The 13,994-nt window shown below is 42.6% G+C and overlaps 1 protein-coding gene across 1 annotated transcript; it reads left to right on the top strand.

Moving 5' to 3' along the window:
* Positions 1-5,393: 5,393 nt before the first annotated feature.
* LOC147628673 (uncharacterized) lies at positions 5,394-9,585 on the top strand. Its single transcript, XM_086813890.1, has 2 exons — positions 5,394-6,731; positions 8,277-9,585. Exons 1-2 carry the CDS (start codon positions 5,639-5,641, stop codon positions 8,915-8,917), a joined length of 1,734 nt encoding a protein of 577 aa, XP_086670016.1. The 5' UTR covers positions 5,394-5,638; the 3' UTR covers positions 8,918-9,585.
* Positions 9,586-13,994: the final 4,409 nt, after the last annotated feature.

Genomic DNA, 13,994 nt, shown 5'->3' with positions numbered 1-13,994 from the left:
CAACATACACTCACCACTTTGTTGTTGAGATGTCAAGATCAACATGAGCTGACACTCACAAGGCGCCTGTATGACCGTTTGACATTTACATCACTTGCGGGTTTGGCACAGCTGGCACCGACATATCTTCGCCAGAGATTCTACAGCTAAACTACACCGACTAGTCCAAACCTACCCACTCCACTTTAGCGTGTTCACATTATGGACCGCTTGTATATACTCTAGTATGTGTGTTAGTCACTTTATCTCTTTTGTAGACCTCTTTTGTTGTGAAGAAGAAGAAGAACAGTTTTTCAGCCTCTCACCTTGTGTGTTCTCTTCTAGGGTTTGTGTGTGTATGTGTGCTTGCAAGAGCTCAAGCTCCCTTATCCACACTAGGAAAGTGTGGGTGTATTTCATGAAGGAGAAGAGTTAAGTTCTCACTCATTTTCAGAATTTTAGAGTGATGGGGTTGAAAAGCAGACATGAAGGCATGTGAAGTGCCTAAGGTCAGATGGAGGGGGAGAATACTTCTCCAATGAGTTCTCTGATTTCTTGTGGAAGAATGAAATTCAGAGACAGTTTACATGTAGATACACTCCGCAGCAAAATGGAGTTGCTAGCGAAAAAAATAGGCACATTACAAAGATAGCACGAGCATTGATGAGACAGAGAAGAATATATCGCATAGCTATTGGGTTGAAGCTGTTTCTATAGCAGTTTATATCATGAACAAGACTCCTACTCTGCAGCCATACATGATGTGACACCAGAGGAGAAATTCAGTGGGCAAGAAACCTGATTTGTCTCACTTGAAAGTTTTTGGATGTATTGCGTATGTACATGTGCCAGATGAGTTGTGTACTAAGCTAGATCCAAAGGTAGAAAAATGCGTGTTTATTGGGTATTCCCTTGAGCAAAAGGGATATAGATGTTATAATCCTACTACATGTGAATTGAGGGTAAGCAAGGATGTTTAAAATGGGTATTCCCTTGAGCAAAAGGGATATAGATGTTATAATCCTACTACACGTGAATTGAGGGTAAGCAAGGATGTTGTATTTGATGAGATGAGTAGCTAGTATGCTGCTGAAAAAGATGTTGTTGGGGTTGATGTAAGTGGAAATGTGGTTGCACAAAATGCAAGTCAGCAATCATAGTCATTGAGTGGACCAGGAGAGTCCTCATGCAGTGGTTCTATTGATAGAACATGGAGTGGCATGATGTGTCATAATATCAGTCCTGGAAATGTAGTTGGTATATCACATAAAGGCAAAGAGAAAGTGGTTGAGCCCTTTGGTATGCCTGATATTTCTGCAAGGCATTCTCTTGTTGATGGAGAGTCTAGTGGCTCGGAGATGAGCCTTGATGAGGAGCTTGGGGTTCTAGCAATGAGGACACCTGGTGTAAAGAAGGCTTTGGAAGCCATGAATGTAAAGTTACAAAGATATGGAAGAGTCAAAAATCCTGTGCTGCAGAGGTTGACTTACAAAGGTTATATGGCACATCACTATGCTTATATGGCAAAAGTTGTATAGGTTGTAGAGCCCACATGTTTTGATGAGGCTATTGGAAATGTGTATTGGGGGAAAGCTATGGATGAGGAGATGCATTGTATGGAAACGAGACTTGGGATTTGGTGCCATTGCCTAAAGGCAAGAAAGCTATGGATGCATTGTATGGAAACGAGACTTGGGATTTGGTGCCATTGCTTGAAGGCAAGAAAGCTATTGGATGTAAGTGGGTGTATAAGGTGAAACATAATAGTGATGGTAGCATAAGTAAGTACAAGGCTAGATTGGTAGCCAAAGGATATGCGCAAACACATGGGATTCATTATGAGGAGACGTTTGCCCTGGTTACAAAGATAGCAATTGTGAGAGCTGTGATTGTAGGGGTTGCAGCTAAAGGCTGGTTTTTACATCAAATGGATGTAAAAAATGCGTTCTTGCATGGTGACTTGCAAGAAGAAGTGTATATGGATTAGCCACCTGGTTTTGAGGATATAGGTCACCCAGAGTATGTATGTAAGCTTCGTAAGGCCTTGTACGGACTGAAGTAAGATACATGAGCATGGCATGACAAGATTGCTGAGAATCTTGCCACTATTGGTTTTCATATGGCAGATGCAGATCACTCTTTATATGTGCGCAAGAGTGATAAGGGTATTGTGATCATCACCATCTATGTAGATGATCTTATTGTTGGGGGTGACAAATTGGAAGAGATTGAGCCTGTGAAATGTCTTCTCAAAAGGAAGTTTGACATGAAAGATTTAGAAGATCTGTGTTACTTTTTGGGCATTGAGGTCATTCGCACACCTGATGGTATTTGGCTATCATAGAGACAGTATGTATTGGACATGTTGTCCAAGTATGGGATGGTTAGTTGTAAGCCAATCTCGGTGCCATTAGATCAAAATGGCAAGCTCAGTGCAGATGTAGGTTATGTGTTGGAGGACCCCACTATGTACAAGAAGATTGATCTATGTCATAGTCACAGCAGGCTAGATTTGAGTTACACTGTTGGCTTAGAGAGCCAGTTTACACAGGTTTCGTGCAAACCACACCTTAACAGTGTGCTACACACTTTGGTATTTGAGGGCCACTGTTGATTATGCATTGTTTTATGCAGCAGATGTACCATTGGAGCTATATGGGTACAAAGATGGAGATTGGACAGGTAGTAGTATCTCAGACAGGAGATCTACCAGTGGATTTAAGTTTTCATTGGGGAGTGCTGCTGTGACATGGAGTAGCAAGAAGCAGCCCATAGTTGCCTTGTCAAGTACAGAGGCATAGTACAGAGGAGTTGCGGTGGTAGCGTGTGAGGTAGCTTGGTTATATAAGCTACTTTGTTGATTTGGGGTTGCATGTGGAGAGAAAGGTTGTCATATATTGTGACGATCTTACTAGTATACAGTTGGCCAAGAACCTAGTTTTCCATGCGTAGACGAAACACATTGAGGTACACTACCACTTCATAAGGGAGAGAGTCTTGGCCGGCGACATCGACTTGGCCTATGTCAGCACACAGGATTAGGTCATTGACATCTTCACTCACGAAGGCCTTGGGAGCTAAGAAGCTGTGCAGATTTTGAGATATGCTTGGAGTTCACGAGCTGGAGTTGAGCTTGAGGGGGAATGTTGACATGTCAAGCACAATATGAGCTGACACTCACGAGGCGCCTGTGTGACCGTTCGACATTTATATCATTGGACGGGTTTGGCAGCTAGCACCGACATATCTTTGCAAGAGATTCTACAACTGGACTACACCGACGAGTCTACGCCTACCCACTCCCTTTTAGCGTGTTCACATTATGGACCGTTAATATATACTCTAGTATGTGTGTTAGTCACTTTATCTCTTTTGTAGACCTCTTTTGTTGTGAAGAAGAAGAAGAACAATTTTTTAGCCTCTCACCTTTTGTGTTCTCTTCTAAGGTTTGTGTGTATGTGTGTGTACGCTTGCAAGAGCTTAAGCTTCCTTATCCCCTGCATCTTTTCACACTTGATACACTTTGATGAAAGTATCATTATACACATCATCTAGCATGGCGTGTGTTACCACTTGTCACACTTCAATAAGCATATCACTATATACATCATTTAGCATGACGAGTCATTTGTATAAACCACTTGTTATGCTTTGATAATGTGCAGTTGTTTAACGTAGTCCACTTGTTTCACTTTGACCACACACAGTCGTTAAGCATGGCACTACTTATTACACTTCAACAACATACACTCGTCAAGAATAGTCTCAAGCTATACCAATAACAACACTAGGTAACTAGTATTTAATGCGGGGTCATCCATGATACCAATTCACTAGTATGGCATACTAGCGTCTGGGCATCCCTGTTCAGCTAAAGGGTGGACATTATGTAACAAGGAGACTCTGGTGTCCACTTGAGGAGTGCACAAGAATGCCCACTCCTCAAGTTGAGGGGGCTACGATATGTTGCACATTTTTTTGTGACATGAATTCCCGCTCCTCAAACTGAGGGGGCTAAGATATGCTGCATATTTTTTTGTAACATGAATGCTCCCCCTCAAGCTGAGTGAGCTAATATATGGTACAGATCTTTTTATCAAGAATTTTGTTTGTTGGGTTTTGCAAGAATGGTGCACTAAGGATACAATGCTCTAGGTGGTTTTTTTGGAGCCCTTGTATGAGCATGTATAGATGAGGAGATTTTAGAGCTTCAAAACCCACTGCAATTTGATGCGCTAATGTGAGAGATGCTCATTACACAATGCTCATTACACACCGAGCATGGGAATGACCCCTTAGTTATAACATATTTACCATAATTGAATAAGGGTAGAGGCTTTATGTAATTTTGGTGCATAATGGATGGAGATGCATGGGCAAAAAGGGCTCTTGTACATAGGGTAGATGCTTTATGTAATTTTGGTGCATAATGGATAGAGATGCACGGGCAAAAAGGGCTCTTGTACATAGGGTAGAGGCTTTAAGCAATTTTGGTGCATAATAGATGGAGATGCACGGGCAAAAAGGGCTCTTGTGCATAGGGTTACAGCAAAGGGTGGTGGCCTTTACCCATGAGCATTCTTGAAAATGAGGGGATGGTGTGCTTGATTAAAGGAGGCCATGGGATCTTCATGAAAAGAGAGAGGCTACAACGGTCTAGATCTCCTTGATTAAGAATCAAAAGAGGAAGCGAAGGCTTGTTGAGGCCCGCTAGAAGTTGCTTGTATATTGGAGCTAGGAGGTAGCCGTTTTTGTTGAGGTCTTGTGTCGGGGGCTTTCATCGGAGAGGGGGCTCATAAAGCTCAATGAAGGGGGCTTTGGAGGTCTTGTGTTAAGGGCTCACATGGGAGGAGAATTTGAAGGGCTTGAGTTAAGCAACAGAATTGTAAATCTCAATGAAGGGGGCTTTGGGTGGTTTTACAAGAACAAAATGATGGGGTTTTGAGCCCGTGAGATGGCCTTTAGGCGACAAGCACCAACAGCCACATAGTCAACTAGACGGGCTCAAAGGGAGAGAGAGCTAAGGGGGATGCCTACAACATGCACACGTGTGTTGTGTGGGTGGGGGGGTGTGATTCACAAGAAAACATGACAACCCTTGTGGGTATGAGAGGGCTTGGAGTTGTTGTGGTCCACCAACCTCCCCTGTTGTAAGCCTAGTTTCTCAATAGTGCATTCCTGCTTCTTGGATGCATAGCTATGGAGTTTCTAGGCGATCCTATGGAATTTGGTTCGTTAGCTCGGATGCAAGTCTCCATGAGTTCTTCAACTCGTCTCCTCAGGCTTTCATGGTTGTCTACCTAAAGACCCAATGATGTGACAATGATGTGTAGCACGGGGTTCCAGCTCGACACATGGGGCATGTAAGTAGGGTGTGTGGCTGATAAGTTACACACTAGATGCCTGGAATCATTGATAATGGTTTAACAAAGTATGCTATGCTAGGGTTCTTGTTACTATCTTGGGAAGCTAGCTCACATTTTTGCATGTAGGTAGGTTTTCTAGGGTTAAGGTTCAGAGATGGGCACCGATCAATGTCCTACTGTTTTCACCGAGGGTCTCAATGTCCCATTGTTTTCACGAGCGCATTTTGCTGCGTGTAAAATCTGACCCAGTTTCTTCCACAGGCTTTAAGTGAGTTCAACATTAGCTTGGACGCATGTTTGTACAGAACACCGGTTTTTCCAACTCTAATCATCCCGTCCGAGAGAGAGAGAGAGAGAGAGAGAGAGAGAGAGATGGAGTCTGCAGGAGCTCCGGGGGTGGGGCTTTGGCGGACCAGGCGATGGCCTCTACAGTAGAGCGCAACACGCGTACAATCAGCAGCCCCAGCGTTCTTCAAACCCTAGGGTCTCGAACTGGAGCGATGGACCGCCAGGACAAGCTTCTGCTTGCTACCGCCTCTGCACAGGACGCTAATGCTAGTACAGAGCGACGGCCCTCTCCCACCGGCTTGGAGCCTCCATACAAGAAAGTAAGAAACAATGTACCACAAGGATCTGGCAACAGCCATTTAGGTCAAGGAACTGCAGACCAGAGAGATGATGGTTATGGTGAAGGTCCGGTAGAGCTTTCACATGCCCTGTTACCAGTCGGGCAAAGGTACGGAGCTTTGGGAGGTGGCAAAAGCTATAGTGGGCAGCAGATGTACGGACGTCGCCAGGGCATGCCTCAGATGGCTGGCTTTGATGGACAGGGCATGCCACAGATGTCTGGCTATGATCAAAGCATGTCACAGACATCTAGCCACAGCCAGGGCATACTGCAGAGCTATGGATCGCCTTCAGGTTTTGCCCCTGGCTCTGCAAAGGGGACCGGTTCTCTCTTTTTCAAGACTAAACTCTGCACTAAGTTCAAGCTGGGGACTTGCACCTTCAATGAACGGTGCCATTTTGCTCATGGCATGGAAGATCTCAGAAAGCCCCCTTCAGGATGGGAGACCATGGTTGCCAACGCAGGGCAGGGGGGTCCCTTTATTGGAAGTGCAGGTGACGGTGGAACGCAGCAACGACGAAAAACTCCTAAACCCTGTCGGTATTTTGCAGATGGCAAGATCTGTCCATATGGTGATAGATGCACTTTCCTGCATGGTGATGAAGATGTACAGCAGACACCTGGGGCTGGCAACTTTGATAGCAGAGGAACGTCTGCTATTTCAAACTCCAACTACAAAACTCTCATGTGTGCAAGATGGGAAAGAGGGGAACCTTGTAACTATGGAGAGAGATGCTACTATGCTCATGGCCATGCGGGTACTTTCTTGCTGGTTGATGGTTTGTTGGTGGTTTGTTACTTATGTGCTTTCCAGACTTATCAAAATTTCTTGGTCACACATCGTCTTGACTATGAACAATGTGGTCTATCAGATTTTCTTCTAATCTTGTATGGCAATAGTTATGTTCCAACCTGAATTTGAGCACATTTATAGAGGTATGTATAAAGCTTGAAGATTTTATGTGAAGTTAAGTATAATTTAATGAGATCATGAGATATGCATGGTCAAGGGGATCTGAATACCGCAAAAGGGATGTCAAGGGACTAGCACGTGTTTGTCCTTAGTGCCTTTTAAGCTTCTCAACAAGCAGTTTGCTTCACACTGTCTTCTGGCTATATCACTTTAATTCTTATACCTGTAGTTTGGTGACGCTTGTGTCATCCTTTGGAACTATGATGTTGAGCGACTCTCTTTATTGAGATATATGGAGCAACTGCTGTTTTTTGTTTGGTTATTGATAGGTATTAATTTGAAGTTGAATAAAATCAATGTAATAAGTAGGTATTAAGGTGGATTTGAACAAATTCAATGTATACATAAATGGTTTGTGGGTGCTGGAGTTGTGTTAGGTTTATCAGACCCTTGCAATACACATCTTGTCTGAACTAGCTTGGTAAGTATCAAGTATTAAACATGGTTTAATGAGTATGTTTGGTTAATGCTGTCCACACGTGCTTAATAAGTTAAGTTGGGGATATTGTGCAGTCCCAATAATAATGTGCAAGGAGTAATTTGTTCAAATACGGGCACTAGAGAGATAAGAATGTGGTTGAAGTGAGTGAAGTTATGTCTAAGTTAAGTGCAAGTTCAAGCTCCAGCCCTATTGTTGTCTACCTTTTTGATCGTAGAATATACACCTCTGCAGACGCCCTTCAGGGGGTTGATAACTCATTATTTTCTTGAAATTGTGGGTTTCAAGTAGCTTAATCCTGTTCTCACAATAACATAATATTGGGCTCCTATAAGGAAACCTGTGGTAGTGTTGTTTTTGTGCTTGAAACTATCATCTTCTGACCGAAGATCCTCCCATAGTTACCAATTTTTCACCACTCTTAGGTGCTTGATTATCTGCCCATAGGCGATGCAGCCAAGGAAGCACCAAGGGGGGTTTTGAACTTAGGACCTCTTGGTCCTAGGCAAACACCTTCACCACTTGAGCTATCACCACATTGGCATCCCATAATTTTTTTAACAAGAGATTTGCAGAGAAAATTATGGTAAAAACTGTGCTTGATGTTCAAGGATTTACTTTCTGAGTGCTGGTGAGCCATGGAGTTGGGTGGTTGCATAATTTGTTCTTAATAATGCTTACGCTCTCTAGTTTTGCTCTCTATTTTATGTATTATTAATCTTACGCTCTCTAGTTTTGCAATACACATCTTGTCCGAACTAGCTTGGTAAGTATCAAACTCTAGAGCGTAAACATGGTTGCATAATTTGTTCTCAATAATCTTACGCTCTCTAGTTTTGCTCTCAATTTTCTGTATTATTAATTATATAAATTAAACGTATGCCTTTGCAGAGCTGCAGATATACACAGGCGTTAGCAACAGTGGTGTTGCAGCGGCCACCACCAACGTGCAGTATTCAAGTGCAAAGCCAGAAATGGCGCCCAATCCGGCAGTTTATTCCGATCCAAACATTATAAGTCATCCTCCTCTAGCTGCTCCTTATGGGGCATCGCTAAATTTTGCAAGCACAAATGCTCCTGCAAATTTGAACCTATATTCAACTGCAGGTACAGGTGCACAAGATGGTACCAATGGATCTTCTGGAAATCACAATTATTGGAATGAAGTTCCGACTCAACAGGGTTATGTGCAGCAGACTATTCAAACAGCAGGACCTTGGACAGGCAATTATTTAGCTGATGGGGGTTACTTGAAGGACCACATCAGTGCTGTCCAGTATACTCAAGAGCAGCCACAGCAGCAGCAAAGTGTTCCATTTTATGGTAGTGGAAGTTCTGGTGTCTATCAGGATACAAAGCAGAGTGTGAGTGCACCCTATGGGCAGGATTGTAGTTGGGGTAATCATCAGAGAGAAGCTACAAATGGCAATGGGGGTTTTCACAACACTGCATATGAGGCTAATCACCCCAACCATCAGGCAGACAATAGTGGGAGATATAGCATGGCTGAAACATGGGCAGGAAAGACGTGATCATGTTTGTGCTTCAAACCTCATAAGACAACCTTGTTTCCTCTTCTTGTCTTTTTTACTGGGCTCGTCATTACCTTTTTTGGGTTTTTTGTCCTTCTGGTGGGCTTTTAACAGCAATGTTCACACCTCTATAGCATCCTTATATGACCTCACCATATCTGTGTCATCTTTATCTTGCTGTTTCATCCAGCTGCTTTATTTTTATAATGCTGGTGGAAAGCAGCCTGCGTCAATGGAGAGGGCAGTAGTTCAAGTGCCAAATAGTATTTCAGACCTTTGTTGGTCTTGATTGGAGATAAGCCCAACAATGGCTAGCAATTATCATAGGTGATCAGCACTTGCACTCCGACTTACCAAGGTAGAGAATTGTGGGGACAAATAGAATTTAACAGGTGATTTCTGTTCCTTTATCTGGAGAAGTGACAATGGTTTAAGTAATCAAGTTAATCTTTAATGCGAGGGTGTAGGAATGCACTGCTGGATGCAGTGGCATAGTAATTTCTAGTGCTGTTTTATTGTTGTCTCCTGTGAATCAAATATTATATGTAGGGTCTATTTTCATGTAAATGAAGTTTGTAAAAAAAGGGTGCAGCTAATGGCAGTCATCCAGAAACTTGAGCAGGATTGACCTGCGTTTTTAAGGTGGTTCAATAATAGGTGTAGTTCTGTTACTTTTGCTTTTTGTTCCTTTTGTGCATATTTTGTCAAGTCGTTCGATAGATCTGCCTACCTGTTGGGGATTCATACTGAGGATCTTTACACAGGATGGGCACCCAACATCAATTTTTTGCATTTCCAATGAGAAGGGCATTGGGTGGTTATATCCCCCTCCCCCCTCCTCCTACACACACAAATTGTGCCCTACCTGCCACGTCAGTGACTAGAACTGCCCACTGCCCACTGCCCATGAATGTATGGGTGGGTGGCCAACTTTGGCTGGAGAAGGATGGGCAGCATTCTTTGAGCCAATCAGCATATAGCTGCACTTTTGACTCCTGACATGAAGGCAGAAGAGAACTGGATTATACCTGCAGACCGTATCAAGGGGTTTTGGATGTTGGTGCCCGGCTCATTTTATCAATCGACAATACATGCCCAAGTGGTTGGCAGGCATGGACAAGTGCCCTGTCTATATAAACCATAGTTACGGGAAATGGGGAAAACAGAAATGGCAATTTTGAGGAGGCTGAAACGGGAAACGCCATGTCGGCAAAAGAGATGCAAAATAAGGGAATGGGTGGAGAATAAGAGGGAGAGAAGAAACTTACATGGAGATGTAAAAGATTACGAGAGCATGTGATTGGTTATTGGGGAAAGGAGGGGGTTTTGCTGGGAAAGGAGGGGGTTTTGCTGGGAAACAGATGGTGTAACTGGGGAAATGGCTGAAATGACAGGGGAAAGTGTTTTCTGCCGTTTTGCCAATTAATTGCGTGCTGCAAGCAAAGCACAAGAATGCCATTTCCTGTGTACAGGGGTGCCGTTTTGGTCGTTTTCACAACCGGTGTAAACCCAGCCTATTGCTAGGATTATTGGCCCTAATTAAGCCAAGGTGCTGAGTTTTGTTGGAGCTCTTTTCCGACAATGGTGGATGCATTTCTTCGTCCAGAAAGGTTTGCTTATTTTGCACTTAAATGATTAAGTTAAATTGCATAACCCACGTACTTTATTGGTATCTTTTGATTTTACATATGCTTGGTCCTGCTAGACTGCTTTTACTGCTGGTTAAGATGAGCTTTTAGCATCTTTAAGGCATGTCTACCAGGATTCATCAGGCTGATAGTGCATGTCTTTCTGTGTTGTCTTCATCATTGTATTGTTGCATCGACACACCCAACAGGATTGTTTGAGCTGGGTACAAGAAGTCAAATGAGCAACTGTAGTTCTTTTTTTCCTGTCAAGGCGACGAGTTGTGTATCCTTAACGTGCTAAAGAAATAAAAGGTGTTGAGGATGCATTTACTTTCCTCCTGGGAATTTAAGCAGTCAAAAGGCTTTAAGGATGTATCTGCTTGTCTTGCCTGAGTGATTTTGTGCCATGTGGAAACATGTGCTCTCTGTTCTGAATGATGACTGCACAATTTTATTGGAATGCAAGGGATATTTTGTAATGGCAGGTCAATATGGGGGTTCTCTGACTAATTGAGCGAGTTTCTTTCAAGATAAGATGGCCAGTACAAGTTTGGTGGACTAGAAGTTGTGTGAACTAGTAGTAATTTGCATCAGAGATAGATATATGTCCGTGAATGTAAGACCTTACCTTGGTTGTGAAATTAAGCCATTCCTGGCGTTGTGTGAACTAGTAGTAATTTGCATCAGAGATAGATATATGTCCGTGAATGTAAGACCTTACCTTGGTTGTGAAATTAAGCCATTCCTGGCGTTTTGTAAAAGAACAATTCATCAAAGCTGGCTTATACCGTTTCTTTAAATCTTAACACTGGTGTAAACCACGTGTCACCTTTTTTGGGCGATAGATGTACTAAATTTGGCTCTAACAACCCTAGGAAACTCTTGCAAGATGGCTCTTCTCAAGAAATGTACACAACATAATTTTACACCCATAAACATGACTTGTTACTTGTTGATCTCACTTCATTAAAAGACCCACGCAAACAGGTTAGATAGGATATGGTGAAACGTCTGCTAGAGAACCTTGGTCAAATTCTCTATAGCAACAAATTGCTATGATCAATTAAAACCTAAGGTGGGATGGTGCGAATTTGGAGGTGCTGTGTGTTGATGTTTGTGTGCTCTTCTTCAAGAGGAAATAGTGGGATTTATTGAGTTAGCATGATTGCTTCTTTTCTCGTTTCTTAGTATCTTAATAAAGCAACATTAATATAAACACTTTTTAAATACGGAAGGAAACCTCAATGAGAACCTTACTTACCTTGGTAGTGTTAGTAAGTTTGAAAATTGTTGGGAGTTTTAAATTATGTCATGTTGCGTGAATTGAGAAAGGGGTTTGATGTTCTTTTTGTTAGACATCTCAAAACATTTTTGAGAGAAAAAAAATGAGTGTTCTCCTAGCTAGTTAGTGTTTACTATTCGGGTGCTTGTGGATTGTCGAATGGGGATTCAGTCGACTCTATTTAGGGAAATAGAGCTTAAATTAATAAAATAAAGCTTAGATCAGTCCTCTTCTTGGATGTATGCATCCTAGCTCTTGAGCTTTTGTTGTTGAAGCATGTAATGCTTGGAGGTTTTGGTGACATGGCCAATAAGCTTGACCCATGGGTGAGTGTGTCGACGTCGGAAGTATTGGGGGGAGCTTTAAAATCATGAACTGGTTTAGAGAGAAAGGGATGAGATCAATCTAGAGCACTCGAGGGTGCCTTGAGGTGGGTATGGGATGTTCCCAAGGACGAAAGGTTGATTGAAGTGGATGTGGTGGAGGTTAGGACTCACCAATGTTGGCTCACCTCTTGCGTTCATTTGCATGAGGGACTTACATTGTAAGGTTTGAAACATGAGTCAATTCCCTATGATGTGTACCTAGAAGCGAAGAGGCATGCATGTGAGATGGGGTTTCATGAGTAGTAGAGGTTACTGACACCTCTTCCCTCTTGATAGATTAAAAATTTTAATTTTTTGGGGGTAGCTCCAAGATGGTTTGGACAAGGTAGGTTTTTGAACATAAGCTCATCCTTTCTCCCCTCCACCACATCACCTTGATCGTTGAGAAAGGAGAGTGCCATCTAGTTTGATACCCAGTTCTAATGCAATAGTTTCTTATGCATCATTCACAAAAGTTGAATTCTTTGTGCATTTAATTAATATTGTTAAACAAGATGAAAAAGGCACAAAACCAAACAAGATAACAATGCTTTAAATGACATTGCAATAGGCCAAAAAGGACCAACCCTCCTTGTAATATGAAATATAGTTTTACGTTTCAAGGTGAAAGAATAAATCAAGAGTCTCCATGCCCCTTTTAAGAAATAAAGATATATTTGCCTTAAGCACATGCAGAATATTATCAAATCATTGATATCTAGCTTGTCAAAAGTTGTGTTGATGGTGGCCTTATACCATGTTAATTAATAGCACAATCATGACATAGGTGCATCTTTTTGTTAAAAAAAGAACATCTAAAATGATTGACAATGGTCCCAAATATTGGGATTTAGTTAATTTTGACATTTGGGATCCCAGAGTTTTAAAAGGTGGTGGGATGGTGGCCATGATACTGGTGTCATGTTGTCCCCAAGTCCCCCCACTAGCCATGTTGGCTCGAACACTGCTAGACCAACGTGATGATCGGAGGAGCCCTACAATAATGTCTGAAAAGATGTAGGGGAGAAGAGAGCTTGAGCTCTTGCAAGCACACACACACTCACAAAACCCTAAAAGAGAACACACAAGGTGAGAGGCTGAAAATCTTCTTCTTCTTCACTCAACACTCAACACTCCATATACAAAGATAAGAGTACACACAATATGAAAAGGTACTCAACCAAATACATACTAGGGTTCTCTATAGTGTGAACCCAACTAAATGAGTTGGCGCTATAACTATGCAAGTCTCTAGAATGGCTATCACACAGCCTGTCATCCCACTGGCCGCATATCACCCATGATCTCACCAACCATGCCAGTGGTGTAAGTGTGGGCCGTATCCCCCAGGCGGGTCATTAGTGTCCATCGCCTCACTAGATGAGCTCGATATTTCAACACTCCCTCGAGCTCAACTCCATCTCATGTACACCAAGTGAAGCCCTGAATCTGCGGAGCTTCTCTGTACCCAATGCTTTGGTGAAGATGTTAGCGACCTGATCCTGTGTGCTGACATAAACAAGGTCAACGTCTCCTGTCAAAACCTTCTCTCTGACAAAATGGTAATGGACCTCTATATGCTTTGTGCGAGTATGAAAAACTGGGTTCCTGGCTAACTGTATACTGCTAATGTTGTCACAGAAAATGACAAATTGTCTATCCACTGATAGACCCAAATCTGCAGGTAGCTTTTTCAACCAAGCTACCTCACATGCTACCATAGCAGCACCTCTGTACTCGACCTCTGTACTGGATAGAGCAACCGTAGGCTGCTTCTTGCTACTCCAAGTCACAGCAGCACT

Source organism: Cibotium barometz, chromosome 19 (assembly GCF_041138505.1).
Source record: "Cibotium barometz isolate CiBa-2024 chromosome 19, ASM4113850v1, whole genome shotgun sequence".
Taxonomy (NCBI): domain Eukaryota; kingdom Viridiplantae; phylum Streptophyta; class Polypodiopsida; order Cyatheales; family Cibotiaceae; genus Cibotium; species Cibotium barometz.
Note: the sequence above shows the minus strand (reverse complement) of the source record. Positions and strands in the feature narration are given on the sequence as shown.

Coding starts and splice junctions, on each gene's coding strand:
- LOC147628673 (XM_086813890.1), top strand. CDS start 5,639: ATGTTTGTACAGAACACCGGTTTTTCCAACTCTAATCATCCCGTCCGA. Junction 6,732..8,276: donor CTATGCTCATGGCCATGCGG/GTACTTTCTTGC, acceptor ATGCCTTTGCAG/AGCTGCAGATATACACAGGC.